The sequence below is a fragment of the Petromyzon marinus genome, chromosome 76 (genome assembly GCF_048934315.1).
Source record: "Petromyzon marinus isolate PM22_M1 ecotype Great Lakes invasive population chromosome 76, UKy_Petmar_22M1.pri1.0, whole genome shotgun sequence".
Taxonomy (NCBI): Eukaryota; Metazoa; Chordata; class Hyperoartia; order Petromyzontiformes; family Petromyzontidae; genus Petromyzon; species Petromyzon marinus.
The window spans coordinates 3,693,408-3,712,402 of NC_133742.1; the positions used below are offsets into that span (position 1 = coordinate 3,693,408).

The 18,995-nt window shown below is 56.5% G+C and overlaps 1 protein-coding gene across 6 annotated transcripts in view; it reads right to left on the minus strand.

Annotated features, from left to right (window-relative positions):
* Positions 1–2,818: 2,818 nt before the first annotated feature.
* LOC116958370 (septin-11-like) overlaps positions 2,819–18,995 on the minus strand; it is a 35,156-nt gene continuing 18,979 nt past the window's right edge. For 3 of the 6 annotated variants that reach the window (XM_076056532.1, XM_076056530.1, XM_076056533.1), the window contains 6 exons: positions 16,951–17,112; positions 15,876–15,972; positions 12,526–12,694; positions 10,077–10,209; positions 7,549–7,742; positions 2,819–7,220 (listed from right to left, as the gene is read on the minus strand). In XM_076056532.1, coding sequence (XP_075912647.1) covers positions 7,205–7,220; positions 7,549–7,742; positions 10,077–10,209; positions 12,526–12,694; positions 15,876–15,972; positions 16,951–17,112 — 771 coding nt within the window. In that variant the 3' untranslated portion in view covers positions 2,819–7,204. Of the gene's footprint in view, positions 7,221–7,544; positions 7,743–10,076; positions 10,210–12,525; positions 12,695–15,875; positions 15,973–16,950; positions 17,113–18,917; positions 18,992–18,995 lie in introns of those variants that run through there. The other 3 variants (XM_076056534.1, XM_076056531.1, XM_076056535.1) reach the window with 3 other exon arrangements.

Sequence of the window (18,995 nt, forward strand, 5' to 3'; positions counted from 1 at the left end):
CTCTGCCACCCCCCAAAAAAAATAACAACCAAATTTCCATTTTGAAAATAAAACATGCTTCAAATCGCATTAAAATTATTGTCATTGTAGTTGCCTATTTAATGTGGCGATGCACTCTGATGTTGTAGGAGCAAACATTTGTTAGAAAGTCTAAATTCTCGCTTGCAACTTTCATCAGCTAGCCGAGACCAGGCCACTATGAGTATGAATGGGGCCCTGGGTGTACACCCACCACCGGAGTGGAAGAACGGCAGGGTCATCTTACAGATAACAAGTCGATGGTCAGTGGGCAGAACAGCTCCACGTTAGGTCCTGGTGTCAAGGACATGGGCTCGCATCCGCTGGCCCATCACTATGTAGTCCAGCAGATGTTCTTGCTTGGACCCGGCATCCATCCATGATGTTGTGTGGATGCGCCGATGCCGGAACAGCGTGTTGGTAATTACAAGCGCCGATGCCGGAACAGCGTGTTGGTAATTACAAGCCCATGGGCTGCACAAAAATCTAGCAGCCTCCTACCGTTGTTATTGAGCTGATCTGGCCCATGCCCTCCAATCACTCCAGACCAGGTGCCAGCATCACGACCAACTCTGGCATTGAAGTCACCCAACAAGATGACTCCATCCCAAGGGGCCACTTTAGCTAGCATCTGTGACAGGTCATAGAAGGCATCTGACTCATCGGCATTGCCTGCATCCCTCCACGGATGTTCGTCTTCGGTGGGGGCATAAGTAACCACGACCACCACTCCTCGCCTCTGGTTTATGGGAAGGCGAGCCCAAAGTAGCCTGGGGCTTACAGCTTCCCACACCTCACCGCCACGCCCCCCTTCATTATTTTGTTCAAAAGAGTCACTCCCTGTTGTTTGGCAGTCTCCTGCCATGAGTAGAGGACTGTCGACCCCTCATGGTGGCGGGAGCCAGACCCAGTCCATCGGACTGCCTGAATACCGCGGAGATCCAGGCGGTACCGGTCCAGCTCCCGACAGAGGAGCGGCAGCCTCTCCTCCGCGGTGAGCGTTCGAACATTCCACGTGGCCACCTGCAGTGGCTTTTCGTTGTTTCTGGAGGAGCCCCGAGGGTAGAGATTCAATCTCCTGGCTCCGCCAAATGGGGTTTGGCCAGGAGACGTCATAGACGCCTGTCCCCACGGGGCCTCCGGCACAAGCTTGATACAAATTCTTAGTTTTTTTCGGTAAAGTCACGTTGAAGGGAAACAATAAAATATATATAAAACAATAAAAATTCTCACGTTTCGAGAATTTGTATTGTTTTATATATATTTTATATTATTTTATTGTTTCCCTTCAACGTGACTTTACCGAAAGAACTAAGAATATGAATTACTGCAGTCACGAAAGCTTTCAATCAAAATTTAAGCTTGATACAAGTTTTATTTCGTGGTTTAGCGGTAATTAATTGAAGGTTGGAGGGGTTACCAGCCCCTCGCACCCGTCCAGAGCCCCCGTTTGGCCGCTGTCGTGGCTTACAAACGCAACGAGGGAAATGTCAAATTGAACTTTGCCCTCCCACCATGGCACTGCCCACCACAGCGTTACCTTCAGGCACCAACGAAGAGGTATGGGGGTTGTTTTGCCGTACCAAGACGCAGAGATAATGACCCCCCCCATATAGCCTGTAACAGACTGTAGGGGCAAGTGCTGTTAGCGAGCACCTATGAAGGCCAGAACGGTACACGAGGGGGTGGGTGGCCAGCACCACCACGCCCGACCGCCTTTGTCTCCCCAGTGGCGATGTTTACTACACACCGCTACACCAGGTACTCGTTTGAGGCTGAGTCGGCCTAGGGGAGGCCCAGGACCGGTTCAGATAATCGTCACTGACGGTGTTGGCCGTGAGCGGGAATCGAACCCGGGTCGCCAGGTTCATAGCGCAGCGTAGCGCTAACCGCTGCACACACGGACACACAGACGGACACACACACAGAGACACACAGACGGACACACACACGGACACACACAGAGACACACAGACGGACACACACAGACACACACAGACGGACACAAACACGGACACACACACAGACACACAGACGGACACACACACGGACACAGAGACACAGACGGATACACACAGACACACACACGGACACACACAGACGGACACACACACGGACACACATAGAGACACAGAGACACACAGACGGACACACATATAGACACATACAGACACACACACGGACACACGTAGAAACACACACACGGACACAGAGACACACACACGGACACACAGACGGACACACAGACGGACACACAGAGACACACAGACGGACACAAACACGGACACACAGAGACACACAGACGGACACACACACGGACACACAGAGACACACAGACGGACACAAACACGGAGACACACAGACGGACACAAACACACAGACGGACACACACGGACACACAGAGACACACACACGGACACACACACACAGAGACACACAGATGGACACAAACACGGACACACACACACAGAGACACAGACGGACACACACACGGACACACACAGACGGACAGACACACACACGGACACACACAGAGACACACAGACGGACACACACACGGACAGAGACACACAGACAAACAGATGGACACACACACGGACACACACAGACGGACACACAGAGACACACACACAGACACACGGACAAAAGACACACACAGACACACAGACGGACACACATAGAGACACACACATAGAGACACACACACACGGACACACACACGGACACACAGGGAATCGGGGGAGGAGGGAGGGGGGGGAGAACAGATCCCGCTTTTTACAATCGGAGGCTGGTGGGGTCGTTTAACTTTTTTTTTAAATTTTAATGCAAAGTGGTAACCGGGTTCCATGGGCAGAGAGGGAGAGAGAGATACAAACACGGCGAGGGGAGTAAAATATCTCGTGACACCGTCACGAATCGGTGAAGTATAGTCGAGGTACAAACACGACGAGGTGGTGGTGGTGGGGGGAGACACGGGGAGGAGAGGGTTCCGTGTATAATATATAGAAGCTAAATAATAATCGCGAACGTCACAACACGAGGAGGATCAAGAAACCACTATACAGTGCAACGTCATCACGTATCTGACCAGATGTTGACCACATATCCGACCCAGATGATGTCCACATATCCGACCCAGATGATGTCCACATATCCGACCCAGATGATGGTCACATATCTGACCCAGATGTTCGTCACATATCCGACCCAGATCTCATCCACATATCCGACCCAGATGTGGTCCACATATCTGACCCAGATGTTCGTCACATATCTGACCCAGATGTTCTCCACATATCTGACCCAGATGATGGTCACATATCCGACCCAGATGATGGTCACATATCCGACAGATGTTGACCACATATCCGACCCAGATATTGTCCACATATCCGACCCAGATGTTGTCCACATATCTGACCCAGATGTTGTCCACATATCCGACCCAGATGATGGTCACATCTGACCCAGATGTGGTCCACATATCCGACCCAGATGGTCACATATCTGACCCAGATAATAGTCACATATCTGACTCAGATGATGGTCACATATCTGACCCAGATGTTGTCCACATATCTGACCCAGATGATGTCCACATATCCGACGCAGATGTTCGTCACATATCCGACCCAGATGATGGTCACATATCTGACCCAGATGATCGTCACATATCCGACCCAGATCTCATCCACATATCCGACCCAGATGTGGTCCACATATCTGACCCAGATGTTCTCCACATATCTGACCCAGATGATGGTCACATATCCGACCCAGATGATGGTCACATATCCGACAGATGTTGACCACATATCCGACCCAGATAGTCCACATATCCGACCCAGATGATGTCCACATATCCGACCCAGATGTGGTCCACATCTGACCCAGATGATGTCTACATATCTGACCCAGATGTTGTCCACATATCTGACCCAGATGGTCACATATCTGACCCAGATGATGTCCACATATCTGACCCAGATGATGGTCACATATCTGACCCAGATGATGGTCACATATCTGACCCAGATGGTCACATATCCGACCCAGATGTTAGCCACATATCTGACCCAGATGTTCGTCACATCCGACCCAGATCTCATCCACATATCCGACCCAGATGATGGTCACATATCTGACCCAAATGATGGTCACATATCTGACCCAGATGATGTCCACATATCTGACCCAGATGATGGTCACATATCCGACCCAGATGATGTCCACATATCTGACCCAGATGATGGTCACATATCTGACCCAGATGATGGTCACATATCCGACCCAGATGTTAGCCACATATCTGACCCAGATGTTCGTCATATATCCGACCCATATCTCATCCACATATCCGACCCAGATGTTGTCCACATATCCGACCCAGATGTGGTCACATATCCGACCCAGATCTCATCCACATATCCGACCCAGATGTTGTCCACATATCTGACCCAGATGTGGTCACATATCTGGGTCAGATGATGTTCACATATCTGACCCAGATGTGGTCACATATCTGGGTCAGATTATGTTCACATATCTGACCAAGATGGTCACATATCTGACCCAGATGTTCTCCACATATCTGATCCAGATGATGGTCACATATCCGACCCAGATGTTGTCCACATATCTGACCCAGATGTTCGTCACATATCTGACCCAGATGTTCTCCACATATCTGACCCAGATGTGGTCCACATATCTGACCCAGATGATGGCCACATATCTGACCCAGATGATGGTCACATATCTGACCCAGATGTGGTCACATATCTGGGTCAGATTATGTTCACATATCTGACCCAGATGGTCACATATCTGACCCAGATGTGGTCCACATATCTGACCCAGATGATGGTCACATATCTGACCCAGATGTGGTCCACATATCTGACCCAGATGATGGTCACAAATCTGACCCAGATGTGGTCCACATATCTGACCCAGATGATGTCTACATATCTGACTCAGATGGTCACATATCCGACCCAGATGTTGTCCACATATCCGACCCAGCTGTTGACCACATATCTGACCCAGATGGTCACATATGACCCAGATGATGGTCACATATCCGACCAAGATGTTGTCCACATATCTGACCCAGATGTTGTCCACATATCCGACCCAGATGTGGTCCACATATCCGACCCAGATGTTCGTCACATATCCGACCCAAATCTTGTCCTCATATCCGACCCAGATCTTGCCCACATATCTGACCCAGATGTTGTCACATATCTGACCCAGATGATGGTCACATATCCGACCCAGATGATGGTCACATATCCGACCCAGATGTTGTCCACATATCCGACCCAGATGATGGTCACATATCCGACACAGAAGTCGCTGCACGTTTTGACCGTAGCGAGCCGGTGATGAGACACTGCACTGTGCTAATCATTGCTAAATTACCGTTATACAAGTTGATGATAATAATTGGAGTCATATATACTTAGTGTATGTGTGTGTGTCTGTAAGGGGAGTGGTGGTGCAGTGGTTAGTGCCACGCTGCGCTCCGAACCCGGGGACCAGGGTTCAATTCCCGCTCACGGCCACCGCCACTACCACCAGCGACGATTATCCGAACCGGTCATGGGCCTCCCCTAGGTTTGCTCGGCCTCAAATGAGTACCTGGTGTAGTGCTGTGGTGTAGTAAAACATCGCCCCTGGGGAGACAAAGGTGGCCGGGCGTGATGCTGGCCACCCACCCCCTCGTGTCCTGTGAGTGGGTGCGTGGGTAGGTGAGTAGGTGGGTGAGTTGGTCGGTGAGTGGGTGGGTGAGTTGGTCGGTGAGTGGGTAGGTGAGTAGGTGGGTGAGTGAGTGGGTGGGTGAGTGGGTGGGTGAGTGGGTGGGTGAGTGGGTGGGTGAGTGGGTGGGTGAATGGGTGGGTCGGTGAGTGGGTGGGTGAGTGGGTAGGTGGGTGAGTTGGTCGGTGAGTGGGTGGGTGAGTGGGTGAGTGAGTAGGTGGGTGAGTGGGTGAGCGGGTGGGTGAGTGAGTGGCTGAGCGGGTGGGTGAGTGAGTGGGTGAGCGGGTGGGTGAGCGGGTGGGTGGGTGAGTGGGTGGGTGAGTGAGTGAGTTGGTCGGTGAGTGGGTGGGTGAGTGGGTGGGTGAGTGAGTAGGTGGGTGAGTGGGTGAGCGGGTGGGTGAGCGGGTGAGTGAGTGGGTGGGTGGATGAGTGAGTGAGTGGGTGGGTGAGTAAGTTGGTTGGTGAGTGGGTGGGGTGAGCGGATAAGTGGGTGGGTGAGTGGTGAGTGAGTAGGTGGGTGAGTGGGTGAGTGGGTGAGTAGGTGGGTGGGTGGGTGAGTGAGTGGGTGAGTGGGTGGGTGAGTGGGTGGGTGAGTAGGTGGGTGAGTAGGTGGGTGAGTGAGTGAGTGGGTGAGTGGGTGAGTGGGTGGGTGAGTGGGTGGGTGAGTGGGTGGGTGAGTAGGTGGGTGAGTAGGTGGGTGGGTGAGTGGGTGAGTGGTGAGTGAGTGGGTGAGTGGGTGAGTGGGTGGGTGAGTGGGTGGGTGAGTAGGTGGGTGAGTAGGTGGGTGGGTGAGTGGGTGAGTGGTGAGTGAGTGGGTGAGTGGGTGGGTGAGTAGGTGGGTGAGTAGGTGGGTGGGTGAGTGGGTGAGTGGTGAGTGAGTGGGTGAGTGGTGAGTGAGTGGGTGGGTGGGTGGGTGAGTGAGTGAGTGGGTGAGTAGGTGGGTGAGTGAGTGGGTGGGTGAGTGGGTGGGTGAGTGAGTGGGTGGGTGAGTGGGTGAGTGAGTGGGTGAGTAGGTGAGTGAGTGGGTGGGTGGGTGAGTGGGTGAGTGGGTGAGTGAGTGGGTGAGTGGGTGGGTGAGTGGGTGGGTGAGTGGGTGAGTGAGTGGGTGAGTAGGTGGATGAGTAGGTGGGTGAGTGAGTGGGTGAGTGAGTGGGTGAGTGGTGGGTGAGTGGGTGGGTGAGTGAGTGAGTGGGTGAGTGGGTGGGTGAGTGAGTGGGTGAGCGGGTGAGTAGGTGGGTGGGTGGGTGAGTGGTGAGTGAGTGGGTGGGTGAGCGGGTGAGTAGGTGGGTGGGTGGGTGAGTGGGTTGGTGAGTGGGTGAGTGGGTGAGTGGGTGAGTGAGTGGGTGAGTAGCTGAGAAGGAGCAGGTGTCACCACGGCCAGGAGTCCAACTGGGACGTGGCGCTGAGTGAGTGAGACTGCCAATTAGAGAAAGCTGGAGCTGTAAGGAGAGGGGAGAGAGGGGAGGGGGAGGGAGGGGGAGGGGGGGAGAGGGGAGAGGGGAGGGGAGGGAGAGAGGGGGGGGGAGAGAGGGGAGGGGGAGGGAGGGAGAGAGGGCGGAGGGGGGGGAGAGAGGGGAGGGGGAGGGAGAGAGAGAGAGAACATTTTAATACCTTACACACCACTCACCCGCTAACTCGCTCACTCACTCAGCCACCAATTCACTACACAACTCACTCCACATTATCTCCCCCCCCGGCCCCCCCCCTCCCCCCACCTCCCCCCACCCCCCCCACCCCCCCCCCTCCCCCCCCCACCCCCGCCCCTACTTCTTCTTGTCTTTATCCTTCTTGATGGTCTGTGCACCGGCTCCCTGTCCCGCCTGGCTCTGCTGCAGGAGCTGAGCCGCTGTCTTGCGCTTGCCGAAGGCGGCCATCTCCTCCTCCAGCGAGGCCTTCACCTCCTCCAGGCGCTTCTTCTCCTCGGCGTGCTGACGCTTCAGTTTCTCAAACTTCTCGTGGAGCTGCCGACAGTGGACGCCGGCCCGGGGGGGAGGGCGGCGGTGGTGCACGTGGTGGTGGTGGTGGTGGTGGGTAAGGTGGTGGTGGTGGTGGGTAAGGTGGTGGTGGTGGTGGTGGGCAAGGTGGTGGTGGTGGTGGTGGGTAAGGTGGTGGTGGTGGTGGTGGGGGTTGGTGGTGGTGGTGGTGGGGGTGGTGGCGGGTAAGGTGGTGGTGGTGGTGGGGGTTGGTGGTGGTGGTGGTGGGGGTGGGTGGTGGGGGTTGGTGGTGGTGGTGGTGGTGGGTAAGGTGGTGGTGGGGGTTGGTGGGGGTGGTGGTGGTGGTGGTGGGTAAGGTGGTGGTGGTGGTGGTGGGGGTGGTGGTGGGCAAGGTGGTGGTGGTGGGTAAGGTGGTGGTGGTGGTGGTGGTGGGCAAGGTGGTGGTGGTGGGCAAGGTGGTGGTGGTGGTGGTGGGCAAGGTGGTGGTGGTGGTGGTGGGCAAGGTGGTGGTGGTGGTGGGCAAGGTGGTGGTGGTGGTGGGCAAGGTGGTGGTGGTGGTGGGCAAGGTGGTGGTGGTGGTGGTGGGTAAGGTGGTGGTGGTGGGGTTGGTGGTGGTGGTGGGGTTGGTGGTGGTGGGCACACAAACACATTCCATGTGACTCTCTCTGTCCGTGCGTCTCTCTCTCAGTGTCTCTCTCTCTGTGTCTCTCTCCGTGTCTCTCTCCGTGTCTCTCTCCGTGTGTCTCTCTCTCTGTGTCTCTCTCTGTGTGTGTCTCTCTCCGTGTGTCTCTCTCTCTGTGTCTCTCTCTGTGTGTGTCTCTCTCCGTGTGTCTCTCTCTCCGTGTGTCTCTCTCTCCGTGTGTCTCTCTCCGTGTCTCTCTCTCCTTGTCTCTCTGTCTCTCCGTGTGTCTCTCTCTCTCCGTCTCTCTCTCCGTGTCTCTCTCTCTCCGTGCGTCTCTCTCCGTGTGTCTCTCTCTGTGTGTCTCTCTCTCTCCGTGTCTCTCTCCGTGTCTCTCTCCGTGTGTCTCTCTGTCTCTCCGTGTGTCTCTCTCCGTGTCTCTCTGTCTCTCCGTGTGTCTCTCTGTCTCTCCGTGCGAGACTCACGTCTTTCTCGGCCTCCTTCAGCTCACTCTCCTTCTCCTTGACCCGCTGCACAAAACATCTGACGCATCTCTCCGTGTCCCTCTCTCTCCGTGTCTCTCTCTCTCTCCGTGTGTCTCTCACCGTGTGTCTCTCTTCGTGTGTGTCTCTCTCTCTCCGTGTCTCTCTCCGTGTCTCTCTCTCTCTCCGTGTGTCTCTCCGTGTCTCTCTCCGTGTCTCTCTCCATGTGTCTCTCCGTGTGTCTCTCCGTGTGTCTCTCCGTGTCTCTCTCTCCGTGTGTCTCTCTCCGTGTGTCTCTCTCCGTGTCTCTCTCTCTCCGTGTCTCTCTCTCTCTCCGTGTGTCTCTCTCCGTGCGTCTCTCTCCGTGCGTCTCTCCGTGCCTCTCTCTCAGTGTGTCTCTCTCCGTGTGTCTCTCTCTCCGTGTGTCTCTCTCCGTGTCTCTCTCTCCGTGTGTCTCTCTCCGTGTGTCTCTCTCTCTCTCCGTGTCTCTCTCCGTGTCTCTCTCTCTCCGTGTCTCTCTCTCTCCGTGTCTCTCTCTCTCCATGTCTCTCTCTCTCCGTGTCTCTCTCCGTGTGTCTCTCTCTCTGTCTCTCTCCGTGTGAGACTCACGTCTTTCTCGGCCTCCTTCAGCTCACTCTCCTTCTCCTTGACCCGCTGCACAAACATCTGACGCATCTCTCCGTGTCTCTGTCTCTCTCCGTGTGTCTCTCCGTGTCTCTCTCTCTCCGTGTGTCTCTCTCTCTCCGTGTCTCTCTCCGTGTGTCTCTCTCCGTGTGTCTCTCTCTCTCCGTGTCTCTCTCTCTCCGTGTGTCTCTCTCTCCGTGTGTCTCTCTCTCTCTGTGTCTCTCTCTCCGTGTCTCTCTCTCTCCGTGTGTCTCTCTCTCCGTGTCTCTCTCTCTCTCTCTCCGTGTCTCTCTCTCTCTCCGTGTCTCTCTCTCTCCGTGTGTCTCTCTCTCCGTGTGTCTCTCTCTCTCTGTGTCTCTCTCTCCGTGTCTCTCTCTCTCCGTGTGTCTCTCTCTCCGTGTCTCTCTCTCTCTCTCTCCGTGTCTCTCTCTCTCTCCGTGTCTCTCTCTCTCCGTGTGTCTCTCTCTCCGTGTGTCTCTCTCTCTCCGTGTGTCTCTCTCCGTGTGTCTCTCTCTCCGTGTGTCTCTCTCTCTCCGTGTCTCTCTCCGTGTGTCTCTCTCTCTCCGTGTCTCTCTCCGTGTGTCTCTCTCTCTCTCCGTGTGTCTCTCTCCGTGTGTCTCTCCGTGCGAGACTCACGTCTTTCTCGGCCTCCTTCAGCTCACTCTCTTTCTCCTTGACCCGCTGCACAAACATCTGACGCATCTCATCCTCCTTGCGCTGCAGCTCCACCAGGTGCTCATTGCGCTTTGCCTCGTACGTCTCCTGCAGGCTGCACGGTGCAGACACGGAGACGCGGCAGAGACACGCGCAGACGCGGCAGAGACACGTACAGTCACAGACGCGGCAGAGACACGTACAGACACAGACGCGGTAGAGACATGTACAGACACAGTCGCGGTAGAGACACGTACAGTCACAGACGCGGCAGAGACACGTACAGACACAGACGCGGTAGAGACACGTACAGTCACAGACGCGGCAGAGACACGTACAGACACAGACACGGTAGAGACACGTACAGTCACAGACGCGGTAGAGACACGTACAGTCACGGACGCGGTAGAGACACGTACAGACACAGACACGGTAGAGACACGTACAGTCACAGACATGGTAGAGACACGCACAGACACAGACACGGTAGACACGTACAGTCACAGACACGGTAGAGACACGTACAGACACGGTAGAGACACGTACAGTCACAGACATGGCAGAGACACGTACAGTCACAGACGCGGTAGAGACACGTACAGACGCGGTAGAGACACGTACAGTCACAGACGCAGTAGAGACACGTACAGACACAGACACGGTAGAGACACGTACAGTCACAGACATGGTAGAGACACGTACAGACACGGTAGAGACACGTACAGTCACAGACATGGCAGAGACACGTACAGTCACAGACGCGGTAGAGACACGTACAGACACGGTAGAGACACGTACAGTCACAGACGCGGTAGAGACACGTACAGTCACAGACGCGGTAGAGACACGTACAGACACAGACACGGTAGAGACACGTACAGTCACAGACACGGTAGAGACACGTACAGACACAGACAGGGTAGAGACACGTACAGTCACAGACGCGGTAGAGACACGCACAGTCACAGTCACGGTAGAGACACGTACAGTCACAGACGCGGTAGAGACACGTACAGACACAGACGCGGTAGAGACACGTACAGTCACAGACAGGGTAGAGACACGTACAGTCACAGACGCGGTAGAGACACGTACAGTCACAGACGCGGTAGAGACACATACAGTCACAGACGCGGTAGAGACACGCACAGTCACAGTCACGGTAGAGACACGTACAGTCACAGACGCGGTAGAGACACGTACAGACACAGACGCGGTAGAGACACGTACAGTCACAAATACGGCAGAGACACGTACAGACACAGACGCGGTAGAGACACGTGCAGTCACAGACGCGGTAGAGACACGTACAGACACGGTAGAGACACGTACAGTCACAGACGCGGTAGAGACACGTACAGTCACAGACACGGTAGAGACACGTACAGACACGGTAGAGACACGTACAGTCACAGACGCGGTAGAGACACGTACAGACACGGTAGAGACACGTACAGACACGGTAGAGACACGTACAGACACAGACGCGGTAGAGACACGTACAGTCACAGACACGGTAGAGACACGTACAGACACGGTAGAGACACGTACAGTCACAGACACGGCAGAGACACGTACAGACACAGACGCGGTAGAGACACGTGCAGTCACAGACGCGGTAGAGACACGTACAGACACGGTAGAGACACGTACAGTCACAGACGCGGTAGAGACACGTACAGTCACAGACACGGTAGAGACACGTACAGACACGGTAGAGACACGTACAGTCACAGACGCGGTAGAGACACGTACAGACACGGTAGAGACACGTACAGACACGGTAGAGACACGTACAGACACAGACACGGTAGAGACACGTAGTCACAGACGCGGTAGAGACACGTACAGACATGGCAGAGACACGTACAGTCACAGATGCGGTAGAGACACGTACAGACGCGGTAGAGACACGTACAGTCACAGACGCGGCAGACAAACGTGCAGTCACAGACGCGGTAGAGACACGTACAGACGCGGCAGAGACACGTACAGACACAGCAGAGACACGTACAGACACGGCAGAGACACGTACAGACGCGGTAGAGACACGTACAGACGCGGCAGAGACACGTACAGACACGGCAGAGACACGTACAGACACGGTAGAGACACGTACAGACGCGGCAGAGACACGTACAGACACGGTAGAGACACGTACAGACGCGGCAGAGACACGTACAGACACGGCAGAGACACGTACAGACGCGGTAGAGACACGTACAGACGCGGCAGAGACACGTACAGACGCGGCAGAGACACGTACAGACACGGCAGAGACACGTACAGACGCGGTAGAGACACGTACAGACGCGGCAGACACACGTACAGACGCGGCAGAGACACGTACAGACGCGGCAGAGACACGTACACGTGCCGTGTCTCTCCCGTGCCCCCCCCCCCCCCCCCCCCTCCCAATGCCCCCCCCCACCTGAAGGGTTTGCTGTCGGGGTCGGTGTCCTTGAAGCCCATCTCCTCCAGCTTGCAGCGTCGATAGAGCTCGTAATGGCGTGCGTGCGTTTGCTCCCGCAGGTCCTCCATGTTCACGCGGATCAGCATCTCCCGCAGCTTGACAAAGTCACAGTGGCTCTCATTCTCCACTGCCGGGGGACACGCGGCGGCGGCGGGGGAGGAGGAGGAGGAGACACGGGGACGTGTGGGGGAGGAGGAGGAGACACGGGGACGTGTGGGGGAGGAGGAGGAGACACGGGGACGCGCGGCGGGGAGGAGGAGGAGACACGGGGACGTGTGGGGGAGGAGGAGACACGGGGACGTGTGGGGGAGGAGGAGGAGACATGGGGACGCACGGGGGAGGGAGGAGGAGACACGGGGACGCACGGGGGAGGCAGGCAGAGACACGCGGGGAGACAGGGGGACACACGGGAGAGACACGCGGAGACCGGCGGATCAGCATCTCGTGCAGCTTCACAGAGCCGCAGCGGGGACAGGCAGTGAGACACACTGAGACACACACACACACACGGTGAGACACACACACGGTGTGAGACACACACACACACACGGTGAGACACACACACGGTGTGAGACACACACACACACACGGTGTGAGACACACACACACGGTGAGACACACACACTGAGACACACACACACACGGTGAGACACACACACGGGAGACACACTGAGACACACACACGGTGAGACACCAACAACGACCGCCATTCACCACTAAGTGGCGGTGACGTCACCACAACGCTTGTGCCAGGCTAGGTGCACCTTGAGGCCACGTGAAGTGTCGAACGCCCGCTGGCAGGAGGTCACGGGGCAGACCCAGCAGGTGCCACGGGTCGACTGACTGAGATGACTGGCTGATGCACCACCTGTGCCCCCTACTGTGCCAACCTGCTGTGCTTTAGCCACCCGGCGCTCCGCTCGTTGTTGCGAGCGTCGCTCCTCCGCCCTCCGTTGTTGTTGGAGGGCGACTGCCTCCAACTGCTCAGTAGCATCCTTCACGAGCCTCCTCCACAGAGGCCGATCTTGACACCGCTGGTACCGGTCATCGGCAAGTCCGCTCAGCTCCACGTCCTCCTGTACCACATCACTCCATCTCTTCTCTAGCCCGTGCCGCGCCCGCTTAGCCCCCTCAATCCGGTCGAACAAAAGCTGTTTCGGCATGCGGTGGCTGGGCATGCGGGCTACATGACCCAGCCATCGCAGCCTTCCCCGCTGGAGGAGCTCACTGATGGGACCTTGCCCAGATCTTTCAAGGATTTGTGAGCTCCTCACACAATCCAGTCTGGTTAAACCCAGAATGGATCGTAGGCAGGCCAGTCTAAATGTTTCTAACCGGCGAAGATGTTCCATTAGGGGGGTCCACGTTTCGCAAGCGTAGAGAAGGGAGGGAATGACCGTGGCCGAGAAGACCTGAAACTTAGTGCGGAGCGACAGACCAGGTAGCTTCCACACAGCGTTACGCAACCGATGAAAAGATATTGCCGCTCGACTGATTCGGAGTGAGACCTCTGCTGTTAAACTGGAGCCAGTCATAAGCACACTGCCCAGGTATGGGAACTCTCCACTCTCTCCACAACTGCCCCATCACCGATTGGGAGTTGTGGGGGTGGAGTGTCCGATGGTACAAAATACCCAGGCAGGTGCTTAGTTTTGGTGGGGCTGATGGTAAGGCCCCACCTCTTAGTGGCACGCTCCAGTCTCAGCAGCAGTGTCTCCAACTCCTCCTCTGAATGAGCAGCTATTACCAAATCATTAGCATACATAATGTGGTTGAGCAATAGGGAGCCATCCCTTGACCGCACCCGGGCATCGATCAGCCTCCCATTATATCTGTACCATATGGAGATTCCCCAGGTACAGCTATTGAAGGCTTCACAAACCACGTGGTCAAAATAGTTGTTAAATAATGTGGGAGCCAGAGAACATCCCTGTCGCACCCCAAGGTGTACAGGGAATGGCTCTGACTCCCGGCCATGTAGTTTTACCCGGGCCCGCTCACCATCATGAAGGTCCTTAATGATCGTGAGCAGAGGGTCAGGTACTCCAAAAGCACGAAGAACAACCCAGAACCCAGGCCTACTGATGGTATCATAGGCCTTGACCAGGTCAATAAAGCAGAGATGTAGGTCTTGTTGGAATTCCCTACACCTGTGCTGTAGCAGACGGACAGAAAATATGGCATCTGTGTAGGACCGCCCTTTCCTGAAACCGCATTGGGGCTCCGCAAGCCTCTCCTCAGCGTGCCTGGCAAGGCGATGTTTAATAATCCTTGCCAGGACCTTTCCCGGCACACTGAGGAGTGAGATGCCCCTGTAGTTCTTACAGTCTGTGCGGTCCCCCTTCTTAAAAAAGGGGACCACCAGGGCATCCTTCCAATCCTGCGGAACCCGTCCAGTGTTCCAGACTGTTGTTATGATGTCATACAGGGCAGCCTGTCCACAAACGCCGCCCTCCCTCAGCATTTTGCTTGGGAGATCATCTCTGCCCGCTGCCTTTCCTGGTCTCAGACTCCGGATCGCCTTCAGTACTTCCTCAACAGATGGCACCTCAGCCAGCCTCTCACAGGGGGTGACTTCTTCCAATATTTGAGGCACCGCAGCCTCAGCAGGGTCATCCTCACTTTGTGCCACGATGTTTTCCTGGCTGAGGGATTTTCCCTCTCCCAGGACCTCACAGAAATGCTCAGCAAATCTGCAAACCTGTTCCTGGGGGTCGGAGATTGGGTCACCGTTATTTCCCCTAAGGATGCTAATAGGTGTGGCGCTTCAGATTACTTTTTTGATGGAGTTAAATAGAGATTTGTGATCATGGGCCACTGAGGCAGACTCCATCTCCTCAGCAACCCGCGACCACCACCCATCCTTGCAGCGCCTCACGGCTCTCCGAACCTCCGAGCGAAGGCTGCGGTAAGCCTCCTCATTCTCTGAGACACACACACTGAGACACAGAGACACACACACTGAGACACACACACTGAGACACACACTGAGACACACGGCGAGACACACTGAGACACACACACTGAGACACACTGAGACACACACACTGAGACACACACACACTGAGACACACACACACTGAGACACACTGAGACACACACACACTGAGACACACTGAGACACACACACACTGAGACAAACTGAGACACACTGAGACACACACACTGAGACACTGAGACACACGGTGAGACACACACACTGAGACACACGGTGAGACACTGAGACACACACACACGGTGAGACACACACGGTGAGACACACACGGTGAGACACACACGGTGAGACACACACACGGTGAGACACACACCCTGCACGGTCCCCCAGGGGTACTGGCGAGCCCGCACCGTCTTGTTGCCCATCTTCACCTCCTCCGTGCTCCCCACCACTGCAAACGGAAGGTGGCCCTGCACACAGACACAGGCAAAGGCGGTCACTAATCCGTCAACGTGTAGCCCACGCAGGATGCCGGGGCAAGTGCACGCACACACACACACGCATGCACACACACGACCCACATCATCTCCACCACCATCACCACCTCCACCACCACCATCCTCATCTCCACCACCACCACCATCATCATCATCTCCACCACCATCTCCACCTCCACCACCATCACTACCACCATCATCATCATCTCCACCACCATCATCATCTCCACCACCACCATCCTCATCTCCACCACCACCACCACCATCATCATCATCTCCACCACCACCACCATCTCCACCTCCACCACCATCACTACCACCATCATCATCATCTCCACGACCACCATCATCATCATCTCCACCACCACCATTATCTCCACCACCACCATCATCATCTCCACCACCACCACCATCATCATCTCCACCACCACCACCATCATCATCATCATCTCCACCACCATCATCTCTACCCCCACCATCACCACCACCATCTCCACCACCACCACCACCATCATCTCCACCACCACCATCACCACCATCATCATCTCTACCACCTCCACCACCATCACCACCACCACCACCATCTCCACCTCCACCTCCACCACCACTATCATCTCCACCACCACCATCATCTCCACCTCCACCACCATCACCACCACCACCACCACCATCATCTCCACCACCACCATCATCTCCACCACCCCACCACCATCATCTCCTACCACTATCTCCACCACCACCAGCAAGACCACCACCATCATCATCTCTACCACCACCACCACCACCATCATCTCCACCACCACCCCACCACCACCATCACCACCACCATCATCTCCACCACCTCCACCACCACCAACATCTCCACCACCTACCTCCGCGTCCCCCTGCCACCGCCCCCCCCCCCCGCCGCCGCCCCGCGGTGCCAGGCTAGGTGCACGGCTAGCAACTCACGTTCATGGTGGCGTTGATCTCAGCGACGGTCTCGTCGTCCGTGGGGAACTGGTAGATCTGCACGCCGTTGCTAACGAGCTCGCTCATGATCTTGATCTTGAACTTGTGCAGCTCGCTCTTGGAGATCGTATCAGCCTTGGCGATGACGGGGATCACGTTCACCTGCACGAGGCGAGAGAGGGAGAGGAAAGATATTAACACTCCCACCAATCAACCCACACCCCCCACTAACCCCCACCCCCCCACTAACCCACCCATCAACCCACACCCCACCAACCCACCCACCCCCCCCACTAACCCCCCCCACTAACCCACCCATCAACCCCACCCCCCACCAACCCACCACCCCCCCACTAACCCACCCATCAACCCACACCCCAACCCCCCACTAACCCCCCAATAACCCACCCACAACCCACACACCCCACAACCCCCACACCCCCCCACTAACCCCACCCACACCATCAACCCACACCCCCACTAACCCACCCATCAACCCACACCCCCACCAACCCCCCCACTAACCCCCCAATAACCCACCCATCAACCCACACCCCCACCAACCACCACCCCCCCACTAACCCACCCATCAACCCACACCCCCACCCAACCCACCCACCCCCCCACTAACCCACCCATCAACCCACACCCCCACCAACCCACCCACCCCCACCCACCCACCCCTAACACCCCCCCACTAACCCACCCATCAACCCACACCCCCACCAACCCCCCCCACTAACCCCCAATAACCCACCCATCAACCCACACCCCCACCAACCCACCCACCCCCCCACTAACCCCCCCCACTAATCCACCCATCAACCCACACCCCCACCAACCCACCCACCCCCCCCACTAACCCACCCATCAACCCACACCCCCACCAACCCCCCCACTAACCCCCCAATAACCCACCCATCAACCCACACCCCCACCAACCCACCCACCCCCCCCCACTAACCCCCCACTAACCCACCCATCAACCCACACCCCCACCAACCCACCCACCCCCCCACTGACCCACCCAACCATCAACCCACACCCCCACCAACCCCCCCACTAACCCCCCAATAACCCACCCATCAACCCACACCCCCACCAACCCACCCACCCCCCCCACTAACCCCCCCACTAACCCACCCATCAACCCACCCCACCCCAACCCACCACACCCCCCACCAACCATCAACCCACACCCCCACCAACCCACCCACCCCCCCACTAACCCCCCCCACTAATCCACCCATCAACCCACACCCCCACCAACCCACCCACCCCCCCCACTAACCCACCATCAACCCACCAACCCACCCACCCCCCCCCCACTAACCCCCCACTAACCCCCCCACTAACCCACCCATCGACCCACACCGCCACCAACCCACCCACCCCCCCCACTAACCCACCCAACCATCAACCCACACCCCCCCAATAACCCCCCCACCAACCACCCACCCCCCCCCCACTAACCCACCCATCAACCCACACCCCCACCAACCCACCCACCCCCACACTAACCCCCCACTAACCCCCCCACTAACCCACACATCAACCCACACCCCCACCAACCCACCCACCCCCACACTAACCCCCCACTAACCCACACATCAACCCACACCCCCACCAACCCACCCACCCCCACACTAACCCCCCACTAACCCACACATCAACCCACACCGCCACCAACCCACCCACCCCCCCAATAACCCCCCCACTGACCCACCCAACCATCAACCCACCCCCCCCAATAACCCCCCCACCAACCCACCCACCCCCCCACCCACCACCCCACCAAACCACCTACCCCCCCACCCCCCCACCAACCCCCCCACTAATCCACCCACCTTCCTGTCAAGCTTCTTCATGGTGACCAGTGGGGGCGATTAAGTAGAGGCAGAACCCCCCCACTAACCCACCCCCCCACCAACCCCCCCACTAACCCACCCCCCCACCAATCCACCCACCTTGCTGTCAAGTTTCTTCATGGTGACCAGGTCGAGGGATTTGAGCGAGTGTCCCGTGGGGGCGATGAAGTAGAGGCA